Source organism: Corella eumyota, chromosome 5 (genome assembly GCF_963082875.1).
Source record: "Corella eumyota chromosome 5, kaCorEumy4.1, whole genome shotgun sequence".
Classification (NCBI taxonomy): Eukaryota; Metazoa; Chordata; class Ascidiacea; order Phlebobranchia; family Corellidae; genus Corella; species Corella eumyota.
The window spans coordinates 656,864-669,658 of NC_137494.1; the positions used below are offsets into that span (position 1 = coordinate 656,864).

The 12,795-nt window shown below is 27.3% G+C and overlaps 1 protein-coding gene across 3 annotated transcripts in view; it reads right to left on the minus strand.

Annotated features, from left to right (window-relative positions):
* Positions 1–12,795, minus strand: part of LOC145751974 (rho guanine nucleotide exchange factor 28-like) — a 42,467-nt gene that overhangs the window by 2,286 nt on the left and 27,386 nt on the right. For all 3 annotated transcript variants that reach the window (XM_082568149.1, XM_082568148.1, XM_082568150.1), the window contains 19 exons: positions 9,422–9,471; positions 5,745–5,808; positions 5,576–5,646; positions 5,405–5,466; positions 5,069–5,122; positions 4,929–4,966; positions 4,595–4,738; positions 4,100–4,290; positions 3,794–3,955; positions 3,427–3,550; positions 2,591–2,746; positions 2,329–2,433; positions 2,152–2,231; positions 1,813–1,990; positions 1,515–1,691; positions 1,182–1,289; positions 641–790; positions 303–457; positions 74–222 (listed from right to left, as the gene is read on the minus strand). In XM_082568149.1, coding sequence (XP_082424275.1) covers positions 74–222; positions 303–457; positions 641–790; positions 1,182–1,289; positions 1,515–1,691; positions 1,813–1,990; positions 2,152–2,231; positions 2,329–2,433; positions 2,591–2,746; positions 3,427–3,550; positions 3,794–3,955; positions 4,100–4,290; positions 4,595–4,738; positions 4,929–4,966; positions 5,069–5,122; positions 5,405–5,466; positions 5,576–5,646; positions 5,745–5,808; positions 9,422–9,471 — 2,218 coding nt within the window. The remainder of the gene's footprint in view (positions 1–73; positions 223–302; positions 458–640; positions 791–1,181; positions 1,290–1,514; positions 1,692–1,812; positions 1,991–2,151; positions 2,232–2,328; positions 2,434–2,590; positions 2,747–3,426; positions 3,551–3,793; positions 3,956–4,099; positions 4,291–4,594; positions 4,739–4,928; positions 4,967–5,068; positions 5,123–5,404; positions 5,467–5,575; positions 5,647–5,744; positions 5,809–9,421; positions 9,472–12,795) is intronic.

The window sequence follows — 12,795 nt, forward strand, 5'->3', positions numbered from 1 at the left end:
TTGGTATTATTATATTTTGTATTAATTTATCCTCGATGTAGGAAAGGTCGACCTCACAATTTTAAAATCTTACTTTTCAGTTCTGGTATCTTGTTGTGCAGCAACAGATAAATGAAGGTTTAGCAGATGTGCGACTTGTGTCAGGGCCACGACTTGTTCAGAATTTGGTGGCATAAATGTGCCACTGGGGGTGATAGATAAACTGGATTCACTATTTGGAGCCTAAAAATTAGAAACGGTTGTTTAAAAAATCTTCTTAATTTTGTGAATTTTTAACCGTTTAAATTTAAAATAATTCTTACCCAGGCTTGAGGGATGCTACTTTGTGAGTCTGTTCGTTGACCCATGACCTCCGAGTCGATTAACCCCGAGTCACGGTTCACTGAAGATGATGACGTCATAATTGAATTGTCAAGTTGAGCGAGTTTGCTGTCACTTTGAGATGAATGCCAAGTATCTAAAAGAAAATGAAAACATGTTATTTTTACATAAATTTTTGCAATAAATATTAATGTAAAGTGAACAAATTTTTCTTCAAACACAAAGTCCTTTTTTTAACTTAATGCATTTTGTTTAAGTTATTATTTAAAATAGAAGCAAAATAAACTCAAAATTAAATATTTGATTTAGCACGACTTACTTCTGGATGAAGTTGGGTTTTCTTTTCCGTTATCAAAACCTCCAAATGTATCAGACCTCTTTGGAAGTTGGGGAGTGGATCTTTGTTCTTGGAGGGAGGTTATAGAGGGTGGACCATCTGTGCCGTATAATGCTATGGACAACTTTTCAACTAAAAAAATAAATATAAATTCATTTTTAAAAGTAAGGATTTTTTAAAAATAGTATAAAGCTATTTCTCATTTATAAATATTAATGTTTTTTAAAGGTATTTTAATTTTTAAACTAACAAAAATTCGTTATTTTACAATAATATTAAAACCTTAAAAGGGTAAGCAGTTGCTCATTGCTTTTAAACAAATCCTGATAAAAAAATTTAAAATAGTCTTAAAGCCAAAACTAATTTTTAATTTTTAATATCTTTTTATTAAAGTTATTTTAATTTTTACTAAATATGTTCTAGTTGTTTTAAAATAATGTAATCTCAATCTACAAATGACTTATAATTTGTTTATTGCATTTAAATAAGTCTTAATCATAAACAATTGTGTTCAAAGTATTACCTTGTTCAATAGCTTTTAACAAAGAAGGAGTACATGCTGGAATCTTGCTGTTATTGCCGTTCTCACTTTCCATACTGTGGTAGTTTGGATAAGTGTAATACATATTAGCTGTAAAACAATTAATTTGTTAATCAGTTGGCGATATGACCGATAAAATATGATAAAAAAAACCTTAATTAAGCACTTTGATAAAAACAAACACCATATTTAGGATTATTTTGAAATATGTATTAATACATAAACAACTAAATAAGGACACCTATTACCTTATATATAATAATAAAAACACATTTTTGTACTTCTAACAAAAAACATTTGTAAAAAAGTTTTTACCGATCGCATTTCCTTTGTCCACACTTTCAGCCAAACTTCTAAACAACAACATTTTCTCGCTCAACAATTTGTTGATCAACGAATCTTTGTGTTCCAGTTGATCGATCATGCCCCGTGTTTTTTCGCACTTTTCATCCTGGATTCTTCGTTCTTCCTCATCCTCTGAGATGCCCTCATCTGGTCAGAAAAAAATTTTAGCTTAAAAAAATGATACCAGTTAAAAAACTTTAAAAATATTAATTTTTTAAAGTAAATTTTGGTTTGAATTTCAAGAAACATCAAAATTTTTTAGTTTTACCTTCATCAGGGCAGTTGTTTGAAGCCATCTGAATCTTCTGTGGCAAATTCTTTCTTTCTTCACTTGAAGTTACCTTTAACGTGTACATCTGTTGGGTTGAAATACTCATCAAAAACAAACTCTTTTCATCGCTGGCAACTTCTCGAACAATTAACTTGGAAAGAGGGATGGCTGCTGGCTAAAAACAAAACCCATAAAATTATTTTCCAATCAAGCTTTTGAATGTTAATTAATATTTTTTAATTAGTGTTTAGCATGAAAAATACCAGGTTTTTAAGGACCAAATCAGAAACAAATTGAGCATTCTTAATTTTTTGTTTAATTTTGTTTTAAATTTACCTGGCCAGAAGGGAAAGCATATTTTCCGTTATTTTCTTGAAGTAAAACGATGCAATCAGATAAAAGTAAAAAATAGATATCTGAAAAAAGAAAAACATAATAATTTTTACCAATTAAACTCATGCTTTGAAACAAAATTAATAAGTGCACATAGTAGTATTTCTTATTATTTCTTACCAGTAAATTTTTTTGCATCTTTAATTTTCCACTGGATTGAATCGAGACTGTAAAGTAATTTTCTCTTCTTAGCTAACAAATCTTTTCTGTCGAATTTACGATTATCTGAAAAAACAAATATTATAAATCATGCAAGAATTTAACAACAAATTAGCATAATGTTCTTTAACAACACCAGAAAATAAATATGTTACTTAATTTGAAAAAGATTTAAGATATTGGTAACTTTTTAAAAGCAATGTCGATCTTGGCTTTAACTTACCTTTATAAGAAGTTGTTGTCCTTGATTCAGTCTTTTCATAAATCTCAATCAACAACAATTCCCTTTCATGAGCTTGGACTTGATCATCCACATCTTTTGCGATCTGTCTCGACAGCTCCAGAGATTGATCCAAGTCCTCACTATCCTCCTTGTGATCTGTGAAGAAGTAATTTTATTATTTAATTTGTTTGTGGCGTGAAAAGTTAGAATTTACAATTAGCATTTATTTTTTATGTGGTTTTAGTTCTAAGACTAGATATTTTTACTTATAAAAGAATGTGATTATAATTTTAAGATCATTTTGAATCAACTCTACAAGCAAGTCGTAAACAAAACTGTTTGTGATTTTATATTAATATTGACCTGATATTTTACCTAGTTTTTCAATTGTTTAAAACTAGACTTTTAATTCATAAAAGATCTAGTTATGCTTATAGTTTTATTTTTACACCAAACCTAAAAGCAATAGTAAGAAATTGTGTGCAACTTGAACCCCAAAAGCTTTTTAACCCTTCACCCAATACTTTAACCCCTGAAATGTGCTCTCAGCCCCAGGTAGCCACCCACAAAGGTTACACACCCAGGTCCCATGTTGTCTTCCCATTAAATTTAACCCAAAGGAGGTCAAACTTAATACTATGAGCGCAAGGATGGGTCTCATCATAGAGCAAACAGTTAGTTATGAAGGATAAGGGGGTATTATTGATAAAAAACAATGCCATTTGTGGTGACTGTGTAATTTTAAGTTTTGCAATAAAATTTTAAAAATAGAAAATTTAAATAATTCATAAACAAAGCAAATAAAAAGCAACTACTATATACTATAAGTAACCTACCTTTTTTGACAGTATTTTCACACAAGGTTTGTAACATTATCGGATACTTAGTTATTCTCTGAGTGATAAACAAAGCACAACTTGGGACACTCATTCTTCTCACTAGAGGGTTCTTTTCACATTCCTAAAAGTTTAATTATTTATCAAGAGTTCAATCAATGTTAAATACAATAAAAGTATATTAAAAACTGATATTTATAAATACCATCTATATATAAAAGAGCGCAGGTATAAATTTCTGGCAAATATTAGTTGAGAATTGTGACCATATTGTGACAAATACAATGCCAACCATAGAGTAAGCTATCAGCTAGTATAAATAAATAAAATGCTGTGGAAACACAACATAAAAATAAAGGTAACATACCCTTATGAAAGCTTGAAATTTCTTGTCGTTCTTGTGTAAATCTTTGTAGAAGGAGGTTATTTCATTTTGTTTACAACAAAAATCTCCGAAAAGTCGTTTCATTTGATTTCCAGACTCCCCGCTCCATTGCTTAACTAACAAATCACCAATTCTATGAACAACCTGATAAAGAAATACAGATTAGGATTTAAATTTGCTAAAGTTGATTTAAAACATTAAGTTATCAAAATTTTCTAAAATTTAAAAGATAAAATAATTGGCTACATTGTTTAAAATATTTTTTGAATTTTTATGTTAAAAATCTACCTTCTCTTCAGCTTGTCTGTCGTTAAGTGCTGCGACAAATTGTGCGACGTATTCAACATGCTCGTCGATCAACGGAAACAACTTGTCAACAGTTTGTTGATCAACATGAAGCTTTCTGCTCATCCCTCGTGCGAAGATCTTCTGCATTATTTTAAGGATAGTGAGATAGTTCCTCTCAGTTTGGATGAACTCTGTGGAAAAAAATTAAGTTAAAATTAGTTTAAAATATTTTGTATAAAATTGAAAAATAGAAAAGATTGTAAAAATTTACATAAACAATTTAGAATTCGTAAAAATCGACAAAATTTGTAAAAAAAAAACTTCTTAATTAAAAATTAAAACTTTTAACTAACTTAACACATACGAATTTACTTGAATATCCCAGGACAAATTTGGGTTCATAAAATATGATAAAATTTGTAAAAAGTGTTAAATTTTTATTAATAAAATGCAAAAACAAATTAAACACATACAATTATACTTTAAAATTATTACCGAAAATATTTTCCTGACGCTTAATATCTTTCTTTTGCATTTTCTTTAACACTTTTTTATCCATGGGTCCACTCCAGTTCGCCTCATCGGTTCTTAACATTAAATCGAGATCGGATTCAATATCGGTGGTGTCATATGCTGTAGCTGTGTGTTTAAAATAAGATAGGTTAAATACGTGCTATGTTTAGGATATTATTTAAACAAGACATGATCATGATGTTACTATAAATAGAACGAACAAAATTATATAACTTTAATTTTAATTTAACATTATAAATATAATACATAAACTAGAACAGTTTTTTTTTATCCAAACTAATTAATCAAAATTTACCTTCATCTAAAGATTCAATTGATCCAGAATCTTTTAAACTAAAAAAATCAAAGTTTAAATTAATTTAAGTTATCTCCAAATATTGGTAATTAGTAACATATTACATCAGGCAGTTTAAAGTAAATTTTATGGATACGTACTTATTATAAATATTGTGTGAATATTCTTTATCCTCATCCTCATGATAACTAGATCTGTAGAAATATCGATTTATATTGTTAAATAAAGTATCCTTACTATTAAAATATCCCCATCCCTTTGTTTTAGTTGTTTTTATTTTTTTTTGTATATATCTTTATCCTCGATGTGGGAAAGTCAAAACATAGGGTAACATTAACTACCCCGACCCAGTCTCGAGTTGCCTTTGCCAGTTTAGGGTATTATAAATTATAATTGCCCGATAATTATGCGTTTTAAATCCAATAAGCAGGGTAATAAACAACATATTAGTGAAAATAATATTTGAATATAGTTACCTATTGGAAGATTTATGATGTAGGTTATCTCCTAGGGATTTTAAACTGGTATTGCTATAATTCTAAAAATAAAAGTTTAACAATTCACTTAAATATATAACACTTTATTTTATAAGTTATTTTATTTATTTATCTTTAGTAAATTTACATAAAATAAAATTATTTTCTTACAGATAAAGGTCTTGGGTTTCTACCAGTTGTTCCACTGATGGGGGCGTCCCTATGATAGGCAGGGTTGCCAACTAAAAAATAGTCACCAAAAATGTCAATTAATATTTAGTTGGCATAAAAAAAATTATCAAAAAATATTTTTCAAATTTTGCTAAGTTTAACAACTTACTGTCGTATGTAGCTGGTCTATTAATCATCATACTCTGAGGTCGTTGTTGGATAATAGATGGTCTCTACAAAACAAAAAACTCAAGTTCAATTCCCGCTGATAGCATTTTTTTAATTTTTTTTATTTTACCTTTTTTCTTAACTTAACTCTAGTAACTTTTCGTGGACTGTTTGAATTAGGGATTATGAGCTCATAATCCTGATTATTTCTCATTTTGACTTTTAATTAAATTTTAAATTTTAAAATCAACTATTTTATCATATTTTTTATAAACTTTTGAAATTCTGCAATTCCTTTACAATCTTTAGTAGATATATAATTGTTTAATATTTAAATAAAAGGCATTTTAATTAATTCTAACATTCTAGTTTGTTAATTAGATGTTCTTTTAGATGACTGCATTTTCATAAAACAATATTTTTAATAAATAAAATTTATCATCTTAGATAAACACTAATGCGCCTCGTTAAACAACGTAATAATACTTCCTTGTATTACCTATACACCTAACATTATGACGTAACAATTAATAAAACAAGTTAGTTTCGATGCATCTTATAGAACAACCTACACGAAAGACTGAGTTTTCAAATGTCGCAACTAGAAAATAAAACGCTGATTTTAACTGTTTTGCTAAATACGATATTTTTCGCGTAAATAAATGTTGCAATCTCGTGCTCTAGCATCAAGTTTGTATAACTTAAAATACTAAGATTACCGATATTTAGTAATTTAATATTTTGTTTGTAATTAGGAAAAAAATCGACAGTGAAAATTAATTTTTAATTAGCGTAATTTTTATTTTTTTAATTTACTGATTTTTTCTGTGCTTTTATTTGTTGTTTAACTTATTAATCTAACTGCCTGAACCGTATATTGTAAGGTCCAAAACGGGTAATTTAATTAAACCTCCATTTTAAAACTTTTAACTTATTTTCGTTTTGCAAAAACATTAAAATTTATTTGTTAAATAATTTCAATATTTTACGAAGTTTTTTTAATTCTTTTAAACTTAAAATTTCGTGTTTCTGTGGCCCATACTAAACCTAATTGGTTTATCTTTGTTGGAACGAATTATAACATCACATATAACTTGGCTATTCGCGTATAAACAGCTTCCTGTTTCTTAGTGACATCAGCGGCAACAATGGCGTTAATATGACGTCAGTATAGAAGATAATAATCGTCATTTCACGTAAAATTGAACAAAAATTTAAAATTTATTTCAGCTTGAATTAAATAAAATATTTTAAATAAATTTATTTTTTTAATTGTTAAATAACAATCAAAACACAATTCAAGTTTTAATTAGTTGGGCATTATAGTGCTATTGTTGTGTACACATATGTTTTTATGACGTCACAATATTATTTTGGGAATATTTTCCTACGCTAACAAGAGGTTAATAAAAACAAAATGAGCAGTTTAGTTTGGTTTAAAATTAAATAAAAAAATAAAAATAAATATTTAAAACCTAAGCACTTGCTGACGTAATTTTAACCCGCATAAATTTACGTAAATTACTATTTTTGAGAATTATACTAAATCTTATCATTTTAAATTTAAAAATATTTTTTTTAGTTTGTAATTATCTGTTTATAAGTTGCACCTATTGTTACAATTATGACCAAATAAAGAGATTTAAAAATAAATTGATGACATTATCTTTGTCTAAAATGCCCATATAAGAAAATGTTTCAATTAAGAAAATGATAAAATAATTTATTTTTAGAAAATTTCGGAAATTATCATTGATTGAAAACGGTTTAAAGTTGGTCTAGACAGATATTAATTGTGATCAAATAATGAATGAATCGATTTTTATCATCACAAACACTAAAGACGATTGCATTGTCGTTGATTGTTATTTATAATTATTCTAAAAGATTTAAACCCAAGATTTTAATAAAAACTTCTACCGAGACAATATTGGGACTTTAAAGATATTTAAAATTTCCTAATAATGAGAATAACAAAAATAAGGCAAACTAGGGCTGCAACACTATATAAACTTAAACCCATTCAAAAAACTTAACAAAATACTTAAATTGTATTACTGTAAATAAGGATAAAATATCAAGTTTTAACTTTTTTGTACTAAAACTAAAATACAAAATAAATAAAAATTAAACCAATCAAAAACTGTTGTTTTTTTACCTGTTTCTTACGTCTGCGAACAGTTACATCATCCGGTTTAACATACGGGGTCGGAGAATAGTTATACCAGATACTACTCCCTAACCCTGCAGTACCTTTTGGCGTGCCACTGTTTGCACGCGGCGTGCCACCATTCAAGTGGCGCACCCCATGTACCGAAGCTAATCTCTCGCGTGATTTTTTTGGATCCATTTTAATTATTTTGATTTTTTAATTTTAAATTTAAACATTGTTTTTATTATATGGACTATCTTAATTAACTTAGATCTGTTAAAACACTTAAATAAATGTATTTTTAAGTTAACCATTTATTATTAATATACTTATACAATAGTTCCACAACAAATAATATGCAAAAACCCTTTAAAAATAAAGTCATTTTGCAATAAATATAAACAATATTTTAACTTAAGTCCCTGTTTAGCAATTAGTATTATTACACCACTTCTAAACTGCATAAATTTAATTTTAAAAATGATTAAAAACAGCCAAAAATTCAGGTTTAGTCTAATACACTTTTAATCTATAAAAGCTTATCATAACACACACTGTGTATGTGCAAGTAAAAATACAGGAAGTAGATTATGACGTCATATGCAGGCAGTTTAGTTGTAACACGTAAAAACAAAAGCGCAAAAAGGGGGAAATCTAAATTTAACAAACTTTTTAATTACTGCAAATTTTTAATTACTTTTGATCCAACTTTTAGCTCAACAATTTGCACAATAACTCAAACAATATTATTTCTACATTCAACCAAACTATCACAAACATTAACTAATATCTGACCTCATTCTTAACCGAATCGAACACGCAACCAAACTATTAACAACTACTCATTATTACGTCATAAATAGCGCGTTTTTAAACAATCAAACTTCCGAATTTGATTTTAAACACACTTTTGTTTAAATATTACATATCCTATATTAAAATATTTTATTAAATATCTTCTTGTTCTAATATTCCGATAAATCGATGTTAGATTAAATATCATTGTTGTCGCAACAATCACTCAACTATGACGTTATAAGGTTGGAATGTTGCAGGTGTGGATCGGTTATTAACCGGTAAAACACCGATCATAATTAAAAAAAAAAAAAACGATTTTAAAAACGACTTTTTAATACATTTAAAAACGAATAAAAATTTATTATTCAATTATAAATTAAAAATTAAGTTTTTTCAATATTTTTGTTTGTTAATTAATTTATTTAGTGCGTAGACGCCAATTTTCGATTAAATCGCGTGTTTTGGCACACCTTATTGTGACGTCATTAAAACACTATTGTGACGTAAGCAAAACAATCGATGCCAAGTCCACCGGACGTTTTAATTGTGGATGACAGGTCAACTTTTATTGGCGGAGTTTTTGTTTTTTGTTGTTCAAATTTATTGGTTTTATATTTTGGACAAATTTTAAATTTTTAAATTTTTTTTTTTAATTGTTTACTAGAGTTAAATTAAGAAAATAATTTAAATTATGTTCTAATTGCTAATTAATAATTAAAAATTCTTACCTTTGTCTTCTTTAGTGTATTTGGATCAGGTATAGCGCCATCTAACGAATCTAAAAAATAAAAAAATAAAGATTTAATTTTGTATAAAAAAATATTTAATAAAAAAAAATTTTAGTTTAAATATTTATATTAATCAAATGCTTACCAAACAATGTTTAAAAAAAACTTTTCAAAAATACTCAAAGTTTATTAAAAAATTTAATTTAAAATCTAAGAAAAACAAACAGTTAGAATAACCGCAAATTTTAATCAACCCAAAAAAATGACATTTCAATTTTTACTATCTGACAGCTTAATATTTACATAAAATAAATAAAAAATTAAATCTATTATATTAAGCCTTATCTTGTCAAGCAAATACGTCTATACCACCGTCTAACATTGGTATAAGAACCTTAATTCTAATGCAAAACGTCATTAAAGTTGTAATTAATATACACAAACCAACAAAGAGCAATGTGTAAACGCTAAACATATATACTAATACTACTAGGTACCTTAAACTTTAAATTTCTTAGAGATTTTTAAAAATTGCTAACCTTGCTAGGTTTTAGATTTAGCTAATCTTTTTTTAAACAACAAATTAACATAAAAATATTTAGTTCTATCAAATAAAAACCTTTACCTATCAAATTTAACAATATACTATTGATATTCTAGATCAGCGGTCGGCAACCGCCGGGCCGCGGCCCGGTACCGGTCCGTGAGCAGTACGTTACCGGGCCGTATTTTTTTCAGGTTTAATGATTAGAAACAGAAACGTATTTTTTTTAATTTGTAAGCTTATTTTGTCGTAGAAACATTTAAAAATTTTTGTCGTAGAAACATTTTGTTTTTTATCGATTTGATGAAGGAATAAATTGCTTTAAACTAATTTGCGTCCCTTGAAACATCATTGTTAGCTAAACTAATTGATTACTTTCACCCGAAAATGCCAAAAAAATGTTTAAAGGCTGGTCCGCGAAAAAGATTCCAGTTTTAAATCGGTCCGCAGTGCGAAAAAGGTTGCCGACCCCTGTTCTAGATAACAAAGCCAGATAATATAAACACTATTGTACTGTGACATCATAATTCTCATGTGAGTGTTAATTATTTAATTTAGCGACCTTGCTCGAAAATAAACCTACGTTCGCGATAATATTTATGACTCATAAATCACTCAATTATTTAAGTTTATAACCCGTTTAAAGACAACTACATAGAACACATAATAATTTAACTCAGGGTCGCATAAAATATTAAGAATTTATTATTAATTTTAATGTTTAACGTTGCCGGGATTCGAACCCAAGTAACGGGTGCAAAAATGTCATCTTTGTGGGGGATGTCTGTAAATCAAAGTTGGTAAAATAAACAAACAACATTTATGTCTACAATGTTAAAATTAATTGAATATTTATTACCCTTTAAACTAATAAAACCTCGTTAAAATTTAAACTATTTCAAAAACTAAATACATTTTTAATGAATTTTCTTTATTAAGTTAAAATATAAACCCTTAGCAAACCTATATCTATTCTTATTTTTTCCAGGTAAATTCTAGCTATACTTTTAATTAACGTTGAAATGCACATAAAACAACTTCTTATTAATAGTTGAATAATAACTCAATTAAACTTGAATCATTTTACTTTAACTCTTGTTCACTACCAGCAATTAAATTCTCATATTTGTAATATTATGTTGTCCCTACGTCGCTCTCTATATTATGGAAACCTAAATATGACGTCATCAGATGTCTACCTACGTCAATTACATGTTTTCTGTCTATGCATTCTACAATTTAAAAACATTCTGTAATATATAAATTTTCGAAAGTAAATCATTTAATTTTTTGCAAGTTTTTAGCAACGTCATTTTCAGTATGCGATGATATTGATACAAATCGATGATATAGGACATAGTTGGGTGGATATTACGTCATAATAATAACGTGGATGTGATTAATCAAGTTCGTAACACGGTAAAATCGTAATTATAGAGCTCGCTATAAAGTAAAGGCTATGTACAACTCATTAAACCAAGCAAAAATACTAAAAAATCTGTCATAAATTTATCTGAAATTTCGTCTAAAAACTCTGAAATTTCGTCTAAAAAAGTCTAAAAACTCAAAAATTCGAACTGTTTCGAAACTAACAGTCCTTCTATTACCACAAGTATATAACAATACGAGTACAGACAGGTATATTAAACTATGTTAAGTGCCCGAATGTTTGTTCTAACCTTTAGTAACTAACAACATTTTAAAACAGGTCATTTGTACTAGCCTTAACAGTAGAACATACATTTAAAAGCAGTAAAAAATTACATTTTGTTGGTTTATATATAATACCTGCCAATCACATTCACCTGAATCCTAATTCAAGTCATATGACCTGTTTATGATGACATAATTGTTAAATATTACGTCACAGTTTCTATTGATTAGGAGTAAATTGTATTTACTGAACTTGATCAGAACTCTTGATATGAATTGAAAACAAATAAATTAGCACAGATTTGCAATCTTTTATTTGAACAAATTGGCTAATTATATTTCAATGAAAACATTGGTCTAATCAAGTTTCAATTTAATTAAAAATTCCACTAATTACTTCCAATAAAAGCTGATAAAAATGTGTATAAAATTTGATAAAATTGATACTGCTTAAAGCAAGTAAATTTTCGTAGAAAATGTAAAAATCCTAATCTACATTCTGTTTAATTAAAAACAAACTTAAACAATAATATTTCTAAATATTCTTAAAATCTAAATTCATCTTTTTAAACTTACAAAAATAGGATTTAAAAAAATTCACTTAAACCAAGTAAAACTAACTAAAAATAAATTGTAATTAGAAAGAATTAATTCTTACATCTTCTTTGATATTTTACCATGAATCCAAAATCATCCAACATTATTAAATTCAAGTTTTCAACATTTCAACCTCACAAGTTTTCAGTCAAATATAACGAACTTATACGAACCAAAGTTTTAGGAACAAATAAAAAAGTACACATTGGCACCAAGAAAAGGTAGGCTTAATAAAAGTTAACAATATTTACAATAGAACTATATCTTTAAAAGACAACATTGTTTTTTGTATGCTTAGTAAGAAAATAAAAAATGTTTGTGCAATTTTGATGGAGAAACATAATAATGAATGAAGTTAAAATAGTGTTTTAATATAAAGATAAAAGTTACCTAAACTATACTCTTAAGCCCACAATTGAATCAGAAAAAAAGGTTGAAAAATTTGGGTAAAAACTAGTTTTAAAGAAACCTAACCTGAACACAAAACAAGAAAACAAATAAACCACAAAACTGAAATCTTTTTAATGTGGGGGTGTAAAAAAAGTAAAACGAATTTCTGTGTTAAAAGATGAATGAAAAC